The 18,182-nt window shown below is 44.2% G+C and overlaps 1 protein-coding gene across 50 annotated transcripts in view; it reads left to right on the forward strand.

The window, feature by feature from the left end:
* The window catches only part of KCNMA1 (potassium calcium-activated channel subfamily M alpha 1), a 755,234-nt gene that overhangs the window by 537,078 nt on the left and 199,974 nt on the right, over positions 1 to 18,182 (forward strand). For all 50 annotated transcript variants that reach the window (XR_003121084.1, XM_025395822.1, XM_025395829.1 and 47 more), the window contains 3 exons: positions 10,048 to 10,158; positions 13,958 to 14,063; positions 15,847 to 15,929. Coding sequence is in view for 49 of the 50 variants with exons in the window: in XM_025395822.1 (XP_025251607.1) it covers positions 10,048 to 10,158; positions 13,958 to 14,063; positions 15,847 to 15,929 (300 nt within the window). In the remaining variant the exon portion in view is untranslated. The remainder of the gene's footprint in view (positions 1 to 10,047; positions 10,159 to 13,957; positions 14,064 to 15,846; positions 15,930 to 18,182) is intronic.

Genomic DNA, 18,182 nt, shown 5'->3' on the forward strand with positions numbered 1-18,182 from the left:
ACTGGTGTTGCATCACAATGGCCTGCTCTCACCCACAGAACCACAGGGACTGCTCCGAATGTGGGTACCAGTTGCTGTAAAAGTAATCTCTATCTCCCCTCCTTGTACATTTCTAATAAGAGGACATGGGAGTAGTTCAGAGATAGATATGTGCCCATCTCAGTGAGAGCTTATATGACCTTAGCCATTGACTCCAAAGGCAAATGTCAGCTAGTGTATAGAACAGCCTTAGGAAAACTCCTATTCTAACATATTGGATCAACAAACAATTATTTGAATCCCCACCACGTGCCAAGCTCTGTGCTGGGTACCGTAGGTAAAATGTAATTCTTGCTCTCCTGGAGCTTATCTGAGATTCTGACCAATCAGTACCATCCAAGGAAGCAGTGGCAGTGAAACAGAAGCTTGAGTATGCAGGAGCATCTTCCCAGTGAAATACTCTTTTTTCAGGAATTTTATTCATTGAAATCATGGAAGTGTAAAATAATCATGAAAACAAGAGACATTAGAGGGAAGCCTCCCAAAAGCGTTTGATAATTCACATTGTTGAACATACCCACTGGTACAGGGGAGGGCATAGGTAACAGCAGAGTGCCTTGTTCACCTAAAAGCTTACAGACCCAGTAAAAGAGGAGTGCAGAAAGATTTGGGAGGGTTGGGAATCCGCTGATGTGATCCCGAGGTCCACTCCTTTCCAGACTCCACAAAGGTCCTGCTGTGGCCTGTCATGCCTCGTATCATGCCTTCTTTTTTCTTTTCTTTCTTTCTTTTTTTTTTTTGAGATGGAGTTTTGCTCCTCTTGCCCAGGCTGGAGTGCAGTGGTGCAATCTTGGCTCACCACAACCTCCACCTCCCGGATTCAAGTGATTCTCCTGCCTCAGCCTCCTGAGTAGCTGGGATTACAGGCGTACGCCACCATGCCTGGCTAATTTTGTATTTTTTAGTAGAGACAGGGTTTCTCCATGTTGGTCGGGCTGGTCTTGAACTCCCGACCTCAGGTGATTCACCCACCTTCTAACCTGTAGCTCCTTCCAGTCCCTGTGTGACTAACAGATGCTGGAGGTCTGCTGGGGCCTATGCAAGTATGTTGGGTCTACAGTGTGAATGGCTACCAGCTTATGCTGGCTGTGGCAACACCCTTGGTGTGGCTAGAGAACAACGCAAAGATATGTCAAGTTTATTGTCATTATGGGAGGGTCAGTCCCAACAGCATGTGCTCAAGGACCGTGATACATGATTCACCAGGGGAGTTAGGGAGGCAGGTGGGTCTCTCTTTGCAAATCAAAACCCTCTCTGGGCCAAATTCAGAGCCATTTCTTTGCTTGGACTCATTCTCCCTCTATTCCACCTTCATCCCTGAAGAGTTAGGCTGACCTTTGCCTGCCTTAGTCTTCTCCCAGTCTCTGCTTGTATAGAAGCAGCATTATCAAGTGAAGACAGGCAAATCTGCTTTGATTTGAAAAAAAGAAAGTGCCATTCAGCTCCCTGGTTTCTCTGTAAGAGCAGAGAACCATCTAGCATTGGGAGAGTCAGGTCAAGGGAAGACCTGACTTATTTTAAAATGGCCAAAGGCCACCAAGTCCAAAGTAATGGGATGAATAAGATGCAGAGGGGTGGGAGTGTTGGGGAGGGAGACATAGGAAGAACCTGTGCAGTTTGTGAGGGTTCAGCAACTGTGGAATTGCTTACTGAATATATCTGCAGAATTCTCCTTCCAGGGAGGAAGGAAGGAAAGAAAGGAAAGGAGAGAAAGAAACCTAAATGGTGGTGATAATCTTTGCATACTAGGTAATAATGAGAATTAGGTGAGAAACCACAGTGAAGGTAAACAAGTCTACCAGTTAGGATTCTCTGGTTGCAGGCAACAGAAACTTATTTTTTTTGCTGACTTGATTTTTTTTGGCAGAAAACGGTTTTTGTTTGTTTTTTTTTTTTAAAGGTTAGTGTACCTTAGAGATTCCAATGAAAAACTGTAGAGCAAGATCCCAGAAAGGACGGAAAAGAGCCAGAGGCATAGCTCTGACATTGAGGAAGCAGAAACTCAGGAGTAGTCATTATAGGGTTTTGTCATCAGGTTGAATCAACTACCACTGTGATTAGTGTCAGTTCATCCAAGATTTAAAAGTACTGATTGGCCTCACTTGGGCAGGAAACCGTGACTAAAGGTCCCAAGACTGTATGTAATTGGGAGACTGTGTTTAATTTGGGGAGGAGCAATTCCCCAAATTAAAATGAGGTGCTGTCCACAGAAGGGAGGGTGTATGCAGGACAGGCAAAATCCACCAATGTCCCCCACACTGAGTTTCTCAGAATTTAAAGACTTGGACTGAGGCTCCATGTAGGCTACAAGCTACAAAATATGTGTGATCATTTCTCACCCACAGTCTAATTATGGGGGTCTAACTGTGATTTGGGATGGTGGAGGTGTAGACACGGATTCCTCTAGGGTAGCTGAGGTTCTGACTGTCTGCGTGCAATAAGATGCAAAGTTCTGGCCCAGGTAGGACATCCTGGTATTCCCCACTGGGGCTGCCAGTTGTCTGTCCTCTGACCTTGGGGCTCTGCTTTAGAGGTGCCTTTGCTGCACTGTTGGGATCTATTTGCTCAGACTTCTGCTCCATTTAGGCAAACAGCAACACAGCCTGCCACATCCAGAAGAGCTCCATTGACAGCTGGAGAAGATGATTACTTTATTCACTTCCTCACTAGGAGGGATAATGCATTTCCTTCCTTTGTGATTAGCAAAGTACTAGATGTGTCCGTGGGTAGGAAATTATCTTATTGCTGAACCTCCTTTTTTTAAAAAAATTATTTTAACATGAAATAGTGATAGTCAGGGTTTGGCATTGTGGGACTCATACACACTCTCATTTTCTTTGTTTTTATTTTTCTCTTTATGTATACAGTTCCCTTACAAACTTGAAATATGCTGGTAGATTCAGGGTGGTGGAATAGCCTATGGTCTAACAGGCTTGCTGTGAACTACCTGTTAATTTTCTTCCTCACTTACCATGGGATAGAGTCTCCAAGATGTATACTTTGTCAACCAATCCATCGGTTAACAAATAATTCTTGAAAGCCCAGCAAGTTTCAGGGGTTCCAAGCCAGGTCCTGGGGTAGGATGGAGGGATGAAGCAGCACAGCCTGGAGTTAGGCTTCATTTGCCCATGATGTCTCCCCTATCTTTATTGAAGTCAGTCCCTTTGAGACATTGAGTAAAGGAGGAAGTGGGAAGGTGGGAGTTGGATTAGTCTTATTTTTTGGCAGGGGGTATTGAGCCTCAAGGGAAAAGCTGGGAAACAGTAGCCCTGAAGGACATGCCCCAAATCAGGGAAACAAGCATTAAGATGAAGTAGCCAAGAAAAGCACTACCAAGTGAGAAGGAAAGGAAAGCCCAGCTTGCAGGAGTGTCACAGAGAGGTGGTGATGTAGACACAGAGGGTTCAAGGTCAACTGAGGGTCAACAAAGTGAGCACAATGTATTCAGGGCAAATGTGAAGCTTTGGTGCTGACCACCGTATAGTTTGGGTCACTGGGTCTCTAACCCCCCATACCCTGCTTCCTGTATGATATGGTGCTGCTGGTTCCCTTGAGAAGTACTTCTTAAAATTCATTCCCATCATGTCAGGGGCTACCAATGGTAAGATGCATTTTGGGAGGAGCAGGACGAGGAAAGCATGATTAGAAGGCTCAGCAGAAAGACAGAGAGAGTCTAGCATATGTATTTGATATAAATATTATAGTTTTACAGAGACATCTAGATCAATATGTGCCACATTTCATCTACCTCTTTGACAAAGTGAGCACAATGTATTCAGGGAAAGCTGTATAGGATTTTCAATTTACTCTGTCTGATTTATTGTGACAGGATAGCTCTGGGTTTTTTAAGTTCTTTATACTTGTTCCAGTAAAAATGGATATAGTATCTTTAAAAATAAACAGCCCAGAGCTGTGCATTTTACATTGTCTTCCTAGAGCGAGGCTCCGCTAAAGAAAGACCTAAGGCCTCCCCACCCTTGCAGAACCTGATTGCAGCAGGATATACTGCTGTCCCTTCTCTTTGGCTTTTTTGAGGGAGTGTGGGAATGGTTGGGGGCAGTGGGGAGAATAAATAGGGAAATCAATTAGGAAGCGATTGCAGATGTCTAGACAAGGTATGATGATGGTGCGAACTAAGGTCGGACAGAGAACTGGAGCCCGGTGCGAGGATTCATCAGTGTCTGGTGGGTGCAGCCCAGTCAGCCTGGGCCTCTTCATTTTAGTGAGTGGCCCCAGGTCACTGAGGACTCACCCCCCCAGTCTCCCAATTCCCAGCTGAGGGTGTCCTCCCTGGCACCAGCTGCTTTCTTTAATCAGAAGGCGTGAAACTGAGGGAGGTGTTGTGCTCTGGATCTGGCACTCATCTTACAACCTGTTTCCACATCAAAGAGAAGAAAGATGCTAGATTGAACAATTGCCAAGGGCTATTCATTCAGATGCTGAGATAAACATAAGAACATGGGAGGGGGCCCATTGGTGACTATCCCATGGTCACAGTTTCCCTTTTCAAAGGCTACTGGCTGTAAGAACCAGTATCCGAGGCTTGTGAAAAGCATGTAGATATTCTTTGTCATAGACCTAAAAGTCATCTTCAGTGGCTCTCTGGATGCCTCATTCAGTGTCCTCCTGTCCTCTTCTGCCTTCTGCCTTACGTCACTCCCCCTAGGTTGTCCTGTATACCTGTGAAATTGAGCTCTGAAACTGAGGTTCTGGCTCAACTTGGGCATGCAGGCTTTCTTGGCCCATCACCAAGAAAAGAGTAGAGGGATTGAGGAGAATGTGTGAGATTTCATTCTGGAGGCGGCAATGTTTAAATGGCAGGAGAAGCACACCCGTGTATATTTAGTGAAGATATGCGCATGAAATAAGCAACTGGTAAATTTATGGTGACCCTCAATAGTGTTCATAATCATCAAACAGTCTTCTCATGAAGTCATCCTTACCCCTCCAATGCCGTGACCCACCAGCACTGCCCTTTTCAGTTAACCCCACCCATATTTATGGAACCCTGACCCAGCACCAGGCACTACTTGCTCACACTGGATGAGTAATTCCTCTCCAGAAAGTGCCGTTGGATACTATTTTGCCATCGAAGATGCTTCCTTGTGCGTCTGAGGTGGATCTTTTATTCTAAGCCATGACCTGTTAGCTTATGTTTACTTTATGTTACCTTTGTCCAATAAGTATTTGTTTGCAGATCCAGACCTAGCATTTAAAACCAAAATCTCATCAGATCAAAAATGGTTATTGATTGAGGTCTATTGGTCATCTTCACAAACTGAGCAGTCAGGCCCTGTAGAAACTGGTCAGGACAATTGCTGGTGGTCTTAAAAAGTTCAGATCCACATCCACAGATGGGGAGAGATTTAGCTACTCTCATAACTGAACTTTCCTAAATATTCCCCATTGTAAATGGATCATTAAGATTCTTGTTATCTTCTAGATTCCGGGCTGGTAAGGAAGTCCTGAGCTGTACATGACATGTCTAAAATAGACATTTGAGGTAGGGCGCGGTGGCTCGTGCCTGTAATCTCAGCACTTTGGGGGCCGAGGTGAGCAGATCACTTGAGGTTGGGAGTTTATGACCAGCCTGGGCAACAGAGCAAGACCCTATCTTTACAAAAACCAACAGAAAATTAGCTAGCTGTGGTGGCATGCCTATAATCCCAGCTCTTCAGGAAGTTAAGACAGGAGAATCACTTGAGCCTGGGAGTTCAAGACAGATTGGAACAATATGGGTTCTCCAAGGTTACCATGATAATGTACCTATGATTGAGCCATTGTACTTCAGCCTGGGCAACAGGGCAATACCCTGTCTCTAAAAAATAAATAAAATAAAATATAAAATAGAATGGACATTTGCATTACTTTGCAGCCCCTTGGCTTGCCCCAATCATATGGCTTCAGTTAAGTTTGGCTTAGAGTTCTTGACCAGTGGGACTTGTGATTTCTGCCTGTAATCAGACTTTCCTAAGACTATCATGATACCGCCTATCCAGTCAGACTCTAGTGATCTTGCAAAACTGTGATGGTTTATCCACTCCAGTCCCCAGACTAAACCTCTCCCTTGGCCAGTGGAGGATCCCTCCAACATCCACTCCACCACATATCCAGGAGGACCTCTGTGGGTCCATCTCTGCTTGCCCTGAAGGAGCAGAAGCTGAGATATATAAGCCTCTGCCCTTTCCACCACCACCTTCGTGGGAACTGAAGTGGGAGACCAAGATTGCATCCTGGGCAAGTCACTTTTACTTGCTGTGGGATGCCAGGCATATGACTTAAGGAAAGAGTTTCAGAGAGATTATCTGAAGAGACTCAGGTAGTGAGAACAAGGGGTTGTTGAAGGATTAGGTGGGATTACATAGGCCACAGAATACTTTATATTGGTTACATCCTAATTTACAGATATCATGTGGCACTTACCCTTTTATAGTGCTTACTATGGGTCAGATTACTTGGCCCTTCCATGTATCATCTCCTTAGATATCAGGATAACTTCATGAATCGGGCACTAGCTCTGGCCCCTCAAAGGCTCTGGATTTTTAATTGTAAATGCAAAATTGCTACATTGTCCACGACTATTTAGTTATTTAGTGTCTGAGCTGAGTTAACACAGGGCTATCAGAGTATGAATCTCACATGGTAGATATGTGGGTGTTATGGAACCCAACAGAGATAACTTTGGATGGGGGTCTTTTTGGGCATTCTTCAAATCATGCCCTGTGAACAACCATTACTCTGCCTCCAATGAGGTCACACCCTGCTCTCTATCTTAGCATATTTTTGATGATATCTCTAATAATTGAGGATGCAATAAATTCTGGTTCTCTTCTTCCTGCAATATCCTTCCCCAAACTATGGCCCTAGAATCTTCAAAATTCTCGAAAATATTTCTGGTAAATAAATGTTTCCCATTCACCATCCATCCCTCATGCTCTTGCAGGGCCCTCCCCAGACACAGGCTGGCAGAAGCAAATCTCCTAATACTGACTGCTGAGTTAGAGGCAGCTTCTCCCCATCTATCAATTCTAACTGCATTCAAACATTTTCAATATGTGGGCTCCTTGATAACTTTCACTGTATGGAAAACAAAATGGAGGGAAATGATTATTGGCACAAAACGGGGAGACCATAAATCTTCAAATCAGATATAGGACAGATTGGAACAATATGGGTTCTCCAAGGTTGCCATGATAATGTACCTAATAACTCTCCTTGGGCAAAAAGGCAATCTGCTTTCAATCAATCTCGCTTTTTTCTGAGCAAAAATACCAATTACGTTGAAGGAAGATTTTTTTCTTCCTTTTTTGATAAAGACAGCTCTCCACCCCAGAAATCACGCTGTGGCTAAAAGATATATATTTTCAATTGTCTACAATGGTATTGGATAGCTAGCACCAAATGAAAAAAGTCAATCCTTTTTTTCTCCTCGCTCTTGCCAACATTTGTCTACTTCTTAAGAGAAGTGAAAGTTAATTAAAGGCTTAAGGGATAATATTGATTGCACTGGAATATATTTTATATGTACCCAGCACATTTTCAAGGAAGAGAACCCTGACTTTTTCTAAGGCTGAATAAATCAGCCAGCTGAGCTTTTGATTCAAGGGTGAGAGGGGGGAACTCATCTTTTCCCCTTGCGCTTCTCACACATCTTTCCTAGGGATGAATGATTTCAGGAGAGGAGGAGGGATGCTGGCTGATGTTCATTCAGTTCTTTGCATCCTGGGTAGGAAGAATGAATGTTCAGGCATTTACCCAGACCTATCATTGATTTGAGTCTAGCTTTGAGTAATAACCAGGCTTATGCTGGTACAGAACTTCGAACTTTACAATGCCTGGCACAGGAGGCTGGCTAGGTGGTATTAACCTCTCAGTTTCCTCCTGCATTGAATGGGAATAAGTACCTTGCCCACACTCTTGGTCGCAGAGCAGGAAATCACATCTGGCTTACTTTCACATCCAAGTGATGAGAACAACCTCAACCACCTATCTGTCCTGTGGAGATACCCACGCATTGGATTCACATTGGCTTTGCTCCTAATCTTGGAAGTCTATGCACAGAAGATGTTAGAATGGCAAAGTAGCCCTATTGTCAGTTGCAAGGAAATTAGGTCAGTAGGGGAATTCTGTTTCTCATTCACTTCAAACATATTTGGCAAATTCAGAGTCTGAAATCTTATTCCGAACATGCAAATTTGTTTGAAGTATTTTGTCCATGTAAATGTACATGTGCCACAAGAAACATTTAAAAATATATGATAAAATGCATATCATCCAAGTGTTCAATCTATATTGTGTATTCTGATATACTGTGTGTTATACTATGTTAACCTCATACTACTCACCATATACTAATGAGGGGGTTAGTCATATGGGCTTTGGGCATAACATTTGGATGGGTGGCTAAGGGACCTTCATCAACCTAGCAGGAGAGCAAAGTGATCATGTTAAGATGTCTCTTCTGAAGTAGCTCATTGACACTCTTCCCTCCTCTTGGTGGCTGCTGCGTGCCTGATTGCTAAGCACACCACCGTAACAATAACAGTCTATAATGGTGATATTATTAACTGCATCGTGCATATTATTGATTTACTCTTTGTTCTGCATCATTATCCTTTCACCAATGAGTTTACTGCATTATTCTCACATACTTAGTCAAGCACCAAATTACAACGAAAGGGCAGGCTCTTATAATGGCATCTAATGGAACATTGCATAAGCCATCATCACTGCCTCCTATTATGAGCCACCTCCAGCCAATGAGCTTTCTGCCTTATTGGAATGTGCACAGAGCAATTATGAAGTGCAAGGGACATGGCCATTCTAAATTTTACCCAGGAAATTACCATGCTGCATGTTCACCACCTGCCCAAGTCTCAGTGTGCAGCTAGAGATTCAGCTTCTGTCACTATCAGCCTGGGGGGCACAGGGACAGGAGTCGAGCCTCTTGCTACATACAGTCTCTTCACTAGAAGCCAGTGGTTTTTATCTCCACAGTCAGTCCCCGGGTTTTTGTCTTGCGGCTGACTCCTGCATCAAATGCTTACTCCTGACTGGGCATTATGTGGCACATATAAGTGGCCAACAAAGTCACATTGGTCCAGGAGCCCAGAGCGGTTGGAGGGACTGTCAGTCTCAACAATTGTGGAAGAGGGTCTCATGTCTTCCTTGTGAGCCACTACTTCCGGAAACGGAAGTCCAAACCACCCTCAAACAAGGCGAGCAATTCCAGCCTCATCCCTTCCCGGCATCTCCCCATCTTGAGGTAAATTCCTTTGGCTCCCCTGGAAATCCCAGGCACCCTAAGGAAGCAGCCCTCTGGGGACTCACAGCCAGCCGGCATGATCTTCCGTTCTATAGGCATCCCAGCCCCATTTAGCCCTGAGTAATGCTCACTTACTGTAAAGTGTTACATGCCCCCATTGTCGGAGGAATTATAGTGGAAAAATGCAAAATTTCCTTTTTACTGCTTATGGCCAGCAGAGCCTATAACGTGTCAGGCCGCACATTAGCCACCCTGATAAAAGTCTGCTTTCTTACACACAAAATCATCGTTTCAGCAAGATTTGTTATCTCATTACCTGATAAGCTCTATGTCATAAACCAAGACTCATACAGTAAATCTCCCCGGAGGACGCTTTGTGGGCAGAAAGGGAGAGATATGAATCTGCAAGGGACTTGATAATGCAGCATTTAAGCGCAAGCATAATGTCACTTATTGTTAAATGCATAAAACCACTTGGCCAAGCGGTTGGGCTTTTAATAGGATTTTGTGCAGCATCAGGTGAGGAGCCATATGCCTTTTCTGTCTAGGAGTCTCTGAGCACCTGCTAGCACCGCTGCTTTGCCTCACTGCCCTCCGGGGATGGGAGCTGGGCTTTTATGGAGGCGGAGGGAGGAGATGAATGTTTCCCCTGCAGCTGCCTCGCTTCTGCTGTCTTGCCAGGGGGTGGGATGTGGGGTCCTGTCGTGGCGCCTGGCCTGATCTAACTGGCCTCTCCTGTTCAGGCACATTGTGGTCTGCGGACACATCACTCTGGAGAGTGTTTCCAACTTCCTGAAGGACTTTCTGCATAAGGACCGGGATGACGTCAATGTGGAGATCGTTTTTCTTCACAAGTAAGAGCCTCCTACTGCTGTCAGACCCTCTGCCCAACCACACATCCTGCAAGGGACTCCCTGAATGTCTATAAGAGTGAAAGTCTTGGGGAGATGGTACTGGGGATGGGACCAGAGTTGGATAAGCCATGATCCCTGCTGGCCTCATTGGAGAAGATATTGCAGAACCAATGGAAAGGGAAGCAACACACTGGTTCAATGATGAGAGCAGAGCCTGCCTCTGTGGAGGCACTTCTGGGACCACATCTGAGTTTATCTCTGGAAGAAATAATAGGGGAGCTCATTGTGGGTCCAAGTCATCCTCATTGTCCCCTTAATCTGGCGTGTCCACAGTATCTGCAGTGGGATGATTAGCTGTATGGTGTGGATACGTTAGGAGTGCAGAAGTGAGTTGGTGACCAAGTAAGACACCAACTTAAGAGGAAGCAGGACAGAAGGTAATAGGAATAACAACTGCCGCTCCTAGGAACCCCCAGCGTGGGACCCTAGCCAGTTACTGTACATACAGGCTCCCATTTACTCCACAGAGTAAAAATACATACTCTGGACTCAGATTCCCTGATCTGAATCCTGACTCAACCAACTACTGGCTGAGCAAGTTACTTAACCTCCCTGTGCCTCAGCTTCCTCATCCATAAATCATGGAGATGATAGTAGTTCCTACCTAGTTGGGCTGTGATGAGAATGAAATGAATTAATCCATATGAAATGTGCAGAGCAGAGTCAGGCATGCAGTAAGTCTTCAATAAGTGTTAGCTATCAGCCTGAAAAATAACATATATTTGGTTGTATAATCCACTTAGGAGGTAGGTCTTATCTTGTGTGTTTTACAGGGGAGGAAACCAAGGTAGGTCCCTTCTACCCAATGTTGAGGTTTTCAACTTTGCCTAATCCTCTTTTTAGGTAAAAGGTAGTCTGCCCCAGGAATGGAGAGAATTAGGGGGCTCCACTATGGTGACATATGTGGTACTGTAGTTGTCTTATGGAGATGGGGCTATCATGGGGCCAGTCCCGGTACCACATTGCAAAAGTTCAGGACAAAGCTAACATGTTTGTGTTGGCTCGACATGCTGGCTACCCAGCACTCGGTCCTACTCTGAGGTTCCACTGAGGTCGGCTTCCCTACAAACTCCCTGCTTTGTGGATCGCCGTCCTCTGGCATTTGCTCACAGAATACTAGACTTCTGACTTGTCATCATGTTGGGGCACTAGCATTTTTCTTTTCTGCACTGATTTTTCCAAACTTTGAAAAAACAGACCAGGGTATGTTAGCACAGGAGCAGGTACCCACAGTTTCCGTTCAGTGCTTAGCCACTGCTGTGTGGCCCATCCTCTGCTGAGCGTTTTTGGAAAGTTCACTAGAGGTGTAGGGTGTAGGTTGTGCCCCCATATGGGTTAGGCATTTCTAGATGAACACACATGCAACCATTAGAGACAACATCGACTCTGTGTTATCCAAGGGATGCTGAAGTCATTTTGATCAGGTGGCAGAAGTGACTGGGGACATCTCTTTCAAGGAGCATCAGTCTATGGTATTATCCAGACAGGCTTCTGAATAAGGTATGACTTGTCATAGGTCTGAAAGACTGGTCAGATTTGCATAGGCAGCCACTTTCTCTCATCCACTGCTTTAGTTTGAATAAACAAGCTGGTAAGGTGTGGTTGCTCATGCTTATAATCCCAGTACTTTGGGAGGCCAAGGTGGGTGGATCACTTGAGCTCAGGAGTTTGAGACCAGCTTGGGCAACACAGTGAGACCCCATCTGTACAAAAAATAGAAAGACTAGCCAGGCATAGTGGTACATGGCACGTGCCTGTAGCCCTTGCTACTCTGAAGGCTGTGGTGGGAGGATGGCTTGAGCCTGAGAGGCAGAGGTTGCCGTGAGTCAAGATTGCACCACTGCACCCCAGTCCCTGTCTCAAAAAAAGAAAAGCTGGCTGCTAATGCTTCCATTGCAAGATTCACCTTTGTATTCCTAACGTCTATCAATGTCTAGTAGATAGCCCAGTTAATTAACCTCCTGAAGCTCTGGGTTAATAACATACCTTCCTATAGGATTGTTTTGAGATTTAAATGAATACTTATCAAGGCCAGGCATGGTGGCTCTGCCTGTAATCCCAGCACTTTGGGAGGCCTAGGTGGGTGGATCACTTGAGGCCAGGAGTTCAAGACCAGCCTGGTCAAGGTGGCACAGCCCTGTCTCTACTAAAAATACAAAAATTAGCCAGGCATGGTGGCACATGCCTATAATCCCAGCTACTCTGGAGGATGAGGCACAAAAATTGCTTGAATCTGGGAAGTTGCAGTGAGCCAGGATCCTGCCACTGCACTCCAGTCTGTGTGACAGAGATAGACTCTAAGTAAAATAAAATAAAATAAATAAATAGTATTTATTTTACTTATTTATTTATTTATAATACTGTTTTACTATTATTTATTTAAAATGTTGTCTGCCATATAGTAAATGTTAGAAAACATTAACTATTATTATTATTATCATTATGGACTTCACAAATGTTAGGCAAGTGTTGTCTTAGCACAGTCCCTGGCATATAGTAGGTTCTAACTAAATATCATCTCCCAGTACCTTGCACAGTATCTTATGGACAGTCTTTTTCATCTCTGCAGAATTAACAAATGAATAAATAGGTCACTTGTTTAATCCTCGTCCTCCAAAGAGGAAGGTATCAGTACAGCCCAGCACCAAGAAGTGTGATGAGTCGCATACATGTGTGTGAATCAAGAACAATAATGAGAGTAAATTAAGTCTGTCTGTGGCTGCTCAGAGTGACATTTTTTGATCCAGACCTTGGGGGATGAGAAGTCCATGAGACACAGAAGCAGAGATAAGGTTCATGATGGAGGGAACAGCAGGATGGCTCTCCCAGGGGAACCTTCGGCTAATCCTTGATTGTATTAGTCAGGGCTCTCCAATGAAACAGAGTCAATAGGAAACATATATATCAATATATCTAATACAGATATACATAGGTATCTATATATTGATGCATCTATCTATCTATCTATCTATCTATCTGTCTATCCGTCTATCTATCTATCTCTAGAGAGATTTATTAGGAAGAATTGGCTTATTTGATTACAGAGGCTGGGAAGTCCCACTGTCTGCCACCAGCAAGCTGGAGACCCAGGAAAGCTGGTGGTGTAATTCAGTTTGAGTCTGAAAGCCAGAGAGTCAAAGAGACAATGTCAACCCCAGTCCAAGGATAGGAGAATGACAAGAGATGCCCAGTTCAAGCTGTCAGGCAAGAAGCAAAAGGGACAAACACCTCTGTCCTCTGCTTTATTGTTCTCTTCAGACCCTCAAAGGACTGGATGATGCCCACTCCCACAAAGGAGGGCAATCTACTGAATTCACTGATTCAAATGCCATTCTCATCCAGAGACTCTCCCAGACACACCCAGAAATCACACTGGATCTGGGCACCCTGTGGCACAGTCCACATAGAATGAGCCATCCCACTAGTGGCGCGGCCCAGCTTCCCTATTTATAAGATAGGAATTCCATTCATACCGAAGATAAGACATTTGCCCTGAGGTCTTGGCCTTCCTAAAGCCCATGAACCTCTTCCTTTTACCGTGGTACTGGTTTGGTTTTCAGTTGGGCTGGGGTTTTACTTCTCTTAAGTGTGAGTCTTTTATTTATGGCAAGCAAAAGGGCGACTGTAGGTCACAGCCTCTCCCCTGGGCTCCCTGTGGAAATTAGAGAGGAAGGAGCCCATGGAGGCTGAAACCCCCAAGTCCATTAAATTAATAGTGATTTCTTCTCTCCCTGTGTAGCATCTCCCCCAACCTGGAGCTCGAAGCTCTGTTCAAACGACATTTTACTCAGGTGGAATTTTATCAGGGTTCAGTCCTCAATCCACATGATCTTGCAAGAGTCAAGGTAAGGAGGAATAGGTGACTTCTGCTTTTATTCCATTTGGTGGAGGGCTGGGGGAATTCCTGACTCTGTGGTGAGGGGACACACCTCCTACGTTGGCCATGAGTCATCTCCTAAACACCTAATGAGATCAATCACATACCAGCAACCTTGACATCACCCTTCCACTGGTCCCAGGACCTCCTTCTGGTGGCATATGCAAGACTACCTATAACCATCCCACACTTGGACTGGTCATAACATGAAACTTACTTTGCTGGTTTCCTCAAAATCAGCTACTCATCAAGGAAGTAGACTAGTTGTATGGACCCAGTAGTCTTTATTCAACATAATAATCGAGTAATTCCCATATTGAACACTTAAGTTGGACTCAAATATAGCTCTGACATCTCTTATTTACATCTGAAAGAAACATTAGGCTAAAATATAAAATAAAATTTTACTAAGCTATAAAACATTTCAACTTTCTTTTTTCCCCATCTAAGACTCAGAGTGTAAAACTAAACATACAGTTATCTGATATCATTGATAATGGGTGAATCTTTTTTTCTGGAACCTGGTAAGTTAGAACCTTCTCATAAATCACACCTGAGGCTTAGAAGGGAAAGGTACGAGGCAAACTGGCATCTGCTACTTTACCTATGTAATATAGATTTTATAAGTATGTTCAATATTTGCATGCCAGGGGGTGTACATTAATATAATGAATTCACTGAAGTCTAAATGCCAACCGTGGTCACCGCATAATTCTGTAAATAATATAATTGGCCAAGATGAATAATCCAAAAGGATTTGGATAAATTCTTTCTTTGCATTATTAGAGAAATCAGAGACGATTTGTGACATACCACAGAGGATATTATGGCCTCCCTCAAAATCCAGGAATGATCTATTAAGTACAGCATACCAAGTAGGACAGATTGCAGACCTGAACTAGCATAAGAATTCTTATGCTTATAGAGTCCAGTTAATCTTAATATTATCCAGACATAACCCAAGTCATTGCTTATGTAAAATCTTATGAGAATGTAGGGACAATTATTATTGTTCGTAGACCTAATTTAAATGCAAGCAATCATTAGCACATCAAACTCATGGTCCCCTCTAAGGAATAAACCCCTGTGGGCTCATGTTTGGATAAGTCAGTAGGTGTATTTTGAATTCAACTGTAACACATCATTTCATACATAGATTTGTTGTCTTTTAAATATCTGAATACTAATTGAATACTAAGCAATATGGTGATGTTATCTGATTTAGAGCTCTGATCTCTTCCTAGCCTATAGAAAATGAAGATGTGAAAAAGGTCAGATGAAAGACTTCGGAGTGTACATTTCTGAATTCCCAATACTCAGTTAACTTGCTAACTGGAGAGAAGAGATTTAACCCACCCACCTCCAACTCCTGATAGGAAGAATTAGGATGATGGTGCAGATGGTTGAGAAAGAAGTTGGGGAGGAGACTGAAAGGCTTGATTAATTGTTATTTAAAGAAATGTGGAAATCCTACAAGTAAGCAACAATGCCAGATGAAAAGCATAATTACCAAGGTACATGTTGTACCCTCCAACAGCAACAAGATGAAATGTTTATACCATAACAAGAACTTGTAACCTACACTTTTGACAAAAACTATAATTTCTCAGGCTCTCAGGATTGGTTTTTTTTTTTTTTTTTTTTCTTTGCAAAGCACCAGCTTCCCCAAGAGCTGTCAACAGAGACAGACTACAGTTGAGCGTGGCTATTTATATGTTTGTGTTCTGTGATTTTTCCTTTCGGTGTCTTAGATAGAGTCAGCAGATGCCTGCCTGATCCTTGCCAACAAGTACTGCGCTGACCCGGATGCGGAGGATGCCTCGAACATCATGAGGTAACTCTTGGGGCGCTGGGGAAGGCCCTGGGCTTAGTCTGTGGCCGTTCACGGCCCTTTTGGGTCTTCTGCAGAGGACTATCTCTGTGAGGCCTTTTTGCCCCACAAGCCACCCTATAACTCACCACCTGCATAGGCCTGGGGGAACCAAGGCTGTCTGTGTGGGTTGGGGCAGTGGCACACAGGGTGTCACCAACAGGAAGCTCACCCTCAGCAAGTGGCAGCTCTGGGGCTTACAGCTGGCCTTGGGTTTGAGATTCCTTGAGACAGAACTAGAAAATAGATAGAGATGGGTGCTGGCCTGAATTAAAGTACCATGTTCCCTAAGGGAAATGGGCCTGAGATATCTTAACTAAAGGCAGATGCCCCCAGGGGACATTTTGCAATGTCTGGAGATGTTTTTGGTTGTCATAACTAAGGGACCGTGCTGCTGGCATCTGATAGGTAGAGCTCAGGGATGCAATGCACAGGCAGTCCCCACAACAGAGAATTGTCTGGCCCAGAATGTTAGTGGTGTCGAGGCTGAGAAAACCCTTATTAGGGCTTTCCAAGTATGTCTACAGCATATTGATTCCTATCACCCCAGAGGGGAGTTTAGCGACCAGTTAGGCTGTTTCTTCCAGTTTTCCAAAATTAATGTTCTTTCTTGAAAGCCTTTTCAGTGCTTTTAATACTAATATGCATCTCTGAGATAACGTACTATAGAACACTTTCCAAACCTATTGGACTATAAGGCTCTGCTCCTTTCCCACCTCCCCCTACCCCCCTTTTTTTTTTTTTTGTAGAGACAGAGTCTCACACTATCACCCGGGCTGGAGTGCAGGGACACAATCAGAGCTCACTGTAACTTTGAACTCCTGAGCCCAAAGGATCCTCTCACCTCAGCCTCCCAAGTAGCTGAGGCTATAGGAATGTGCCACCACACACGGCCAATTTTTAGATTTTTTTTTTTTTTTTTTTTTAAGCAGGGACAGGGTCTTGCGATGATGCCCAGGCTGATCTCGATCTCGATGTACTCCTAACCTCAAGTGATCCTCCCACCTGGGCATCCCAAAACTCTGGGATTACAGGAGCGTGCCACTGTGGCCCTGCCCTGCCCTCCTTTTTTTTTTTTTTTTGCAGAACATCTTCTAGGGGAGGTCACACTGGGAAACACTGCCCAGTGCTTTTTCTGCACATGGGTTAGACCTGTCAACTGCTAATCTCGGCCCCAACTCCAATACCTTATTCTTTTCCTAATTCAGAAAAAAGCAATTGTTCAGTTTTTGTTCCTTGCATAAACCCAATAGTCACAAGGCATTTTGCTCCAGGTAGTTAGAGGCCCTTTGGAATTTGTCTTTTCTCTAGAATTTGCAGAAGAGTTAAAGAGGGCTGAGAGGAAATGATAAAGGGAAGCTTCTGGAGAGATGAGCTAAATTCAGTGGGATTTCGGTCCCACTGCACTCCCGGGAACTTTTACCTAACTATGAACAGCCATCTTTTAGGCCAAAGGTGTCCCCTCTCCCTGCGGCTTGGTTTACTGCCTCCTGGGAACTTACCTGAGGTTGAAGGTCAGGAAGTTACCTTGATGTCCTGACAATGTTTGCATCCCCTTTGTCTTTGCTTTCCATCAGTGGCCCCAAGTGACAGGAGCTTCCCCCTCAGTGAGGTGGGGGAATTCCTCCAGTGCATCTCAGAGGAGCCAGTCCCCCCCTAAGCATCTGGTCCTTGTGTCTGGCAGGCAACATCTGGCACCATCTTCTCTTGCCACTCACTTTTCTTTGGCAATATGCTTAGTGAGGTCATTTTAAGGAAGTTGATGCGTGAACTCTTCTAAGCATTGGGCTTGCCAGGCTGCGGAGAGAGGGTGGAACAGATTCTGGCATCACACCTGGGCCCATTCCCAAATCAGTTACAGCTGCAGAGTGGCTACACCAGAATCAGGCTTGGATGTGTCACTTATTCCTTTCTTTAAAGTAAGAAGGATTTTCAACTTTTGACACCTTTTTCTGTCATTGAAATGATTAAAAAAAAAAAAAAAAGTAACCCTTTAAGGAACCTGGCTTCACTATCTTCAAAATTCCAAATGGAAAACCAAAAGAAGATGAAGCTTAACGTTTTGACTCCACGGAGATGTTTGGGGCTACCTGAGTAATAGCTTTGAAATGGGTGTTTCTCTTAATTGTAGTATTTTATTTAAACCCTAACTGTGGTAGGGTTAATATGAAGACACATAGGTACTAGGGTGACTGGCAGGATGAGGAGGCATAGAAA

The sequence above is a fragment of the Theropithecus gelada genome, chromosome 9 (assembly GCF_003255815.1).
Source record: "Theropithecus gelada isolate Dixy chromosome 9, Tgel_1.0, whole genome shotgun sequence".
Lineage (NCBI taxonomy): Eukaryota > Metazoa > Chordata > Mammalia > Primates > Cercopithecidae > Theropithecus > Theropithecus gelada.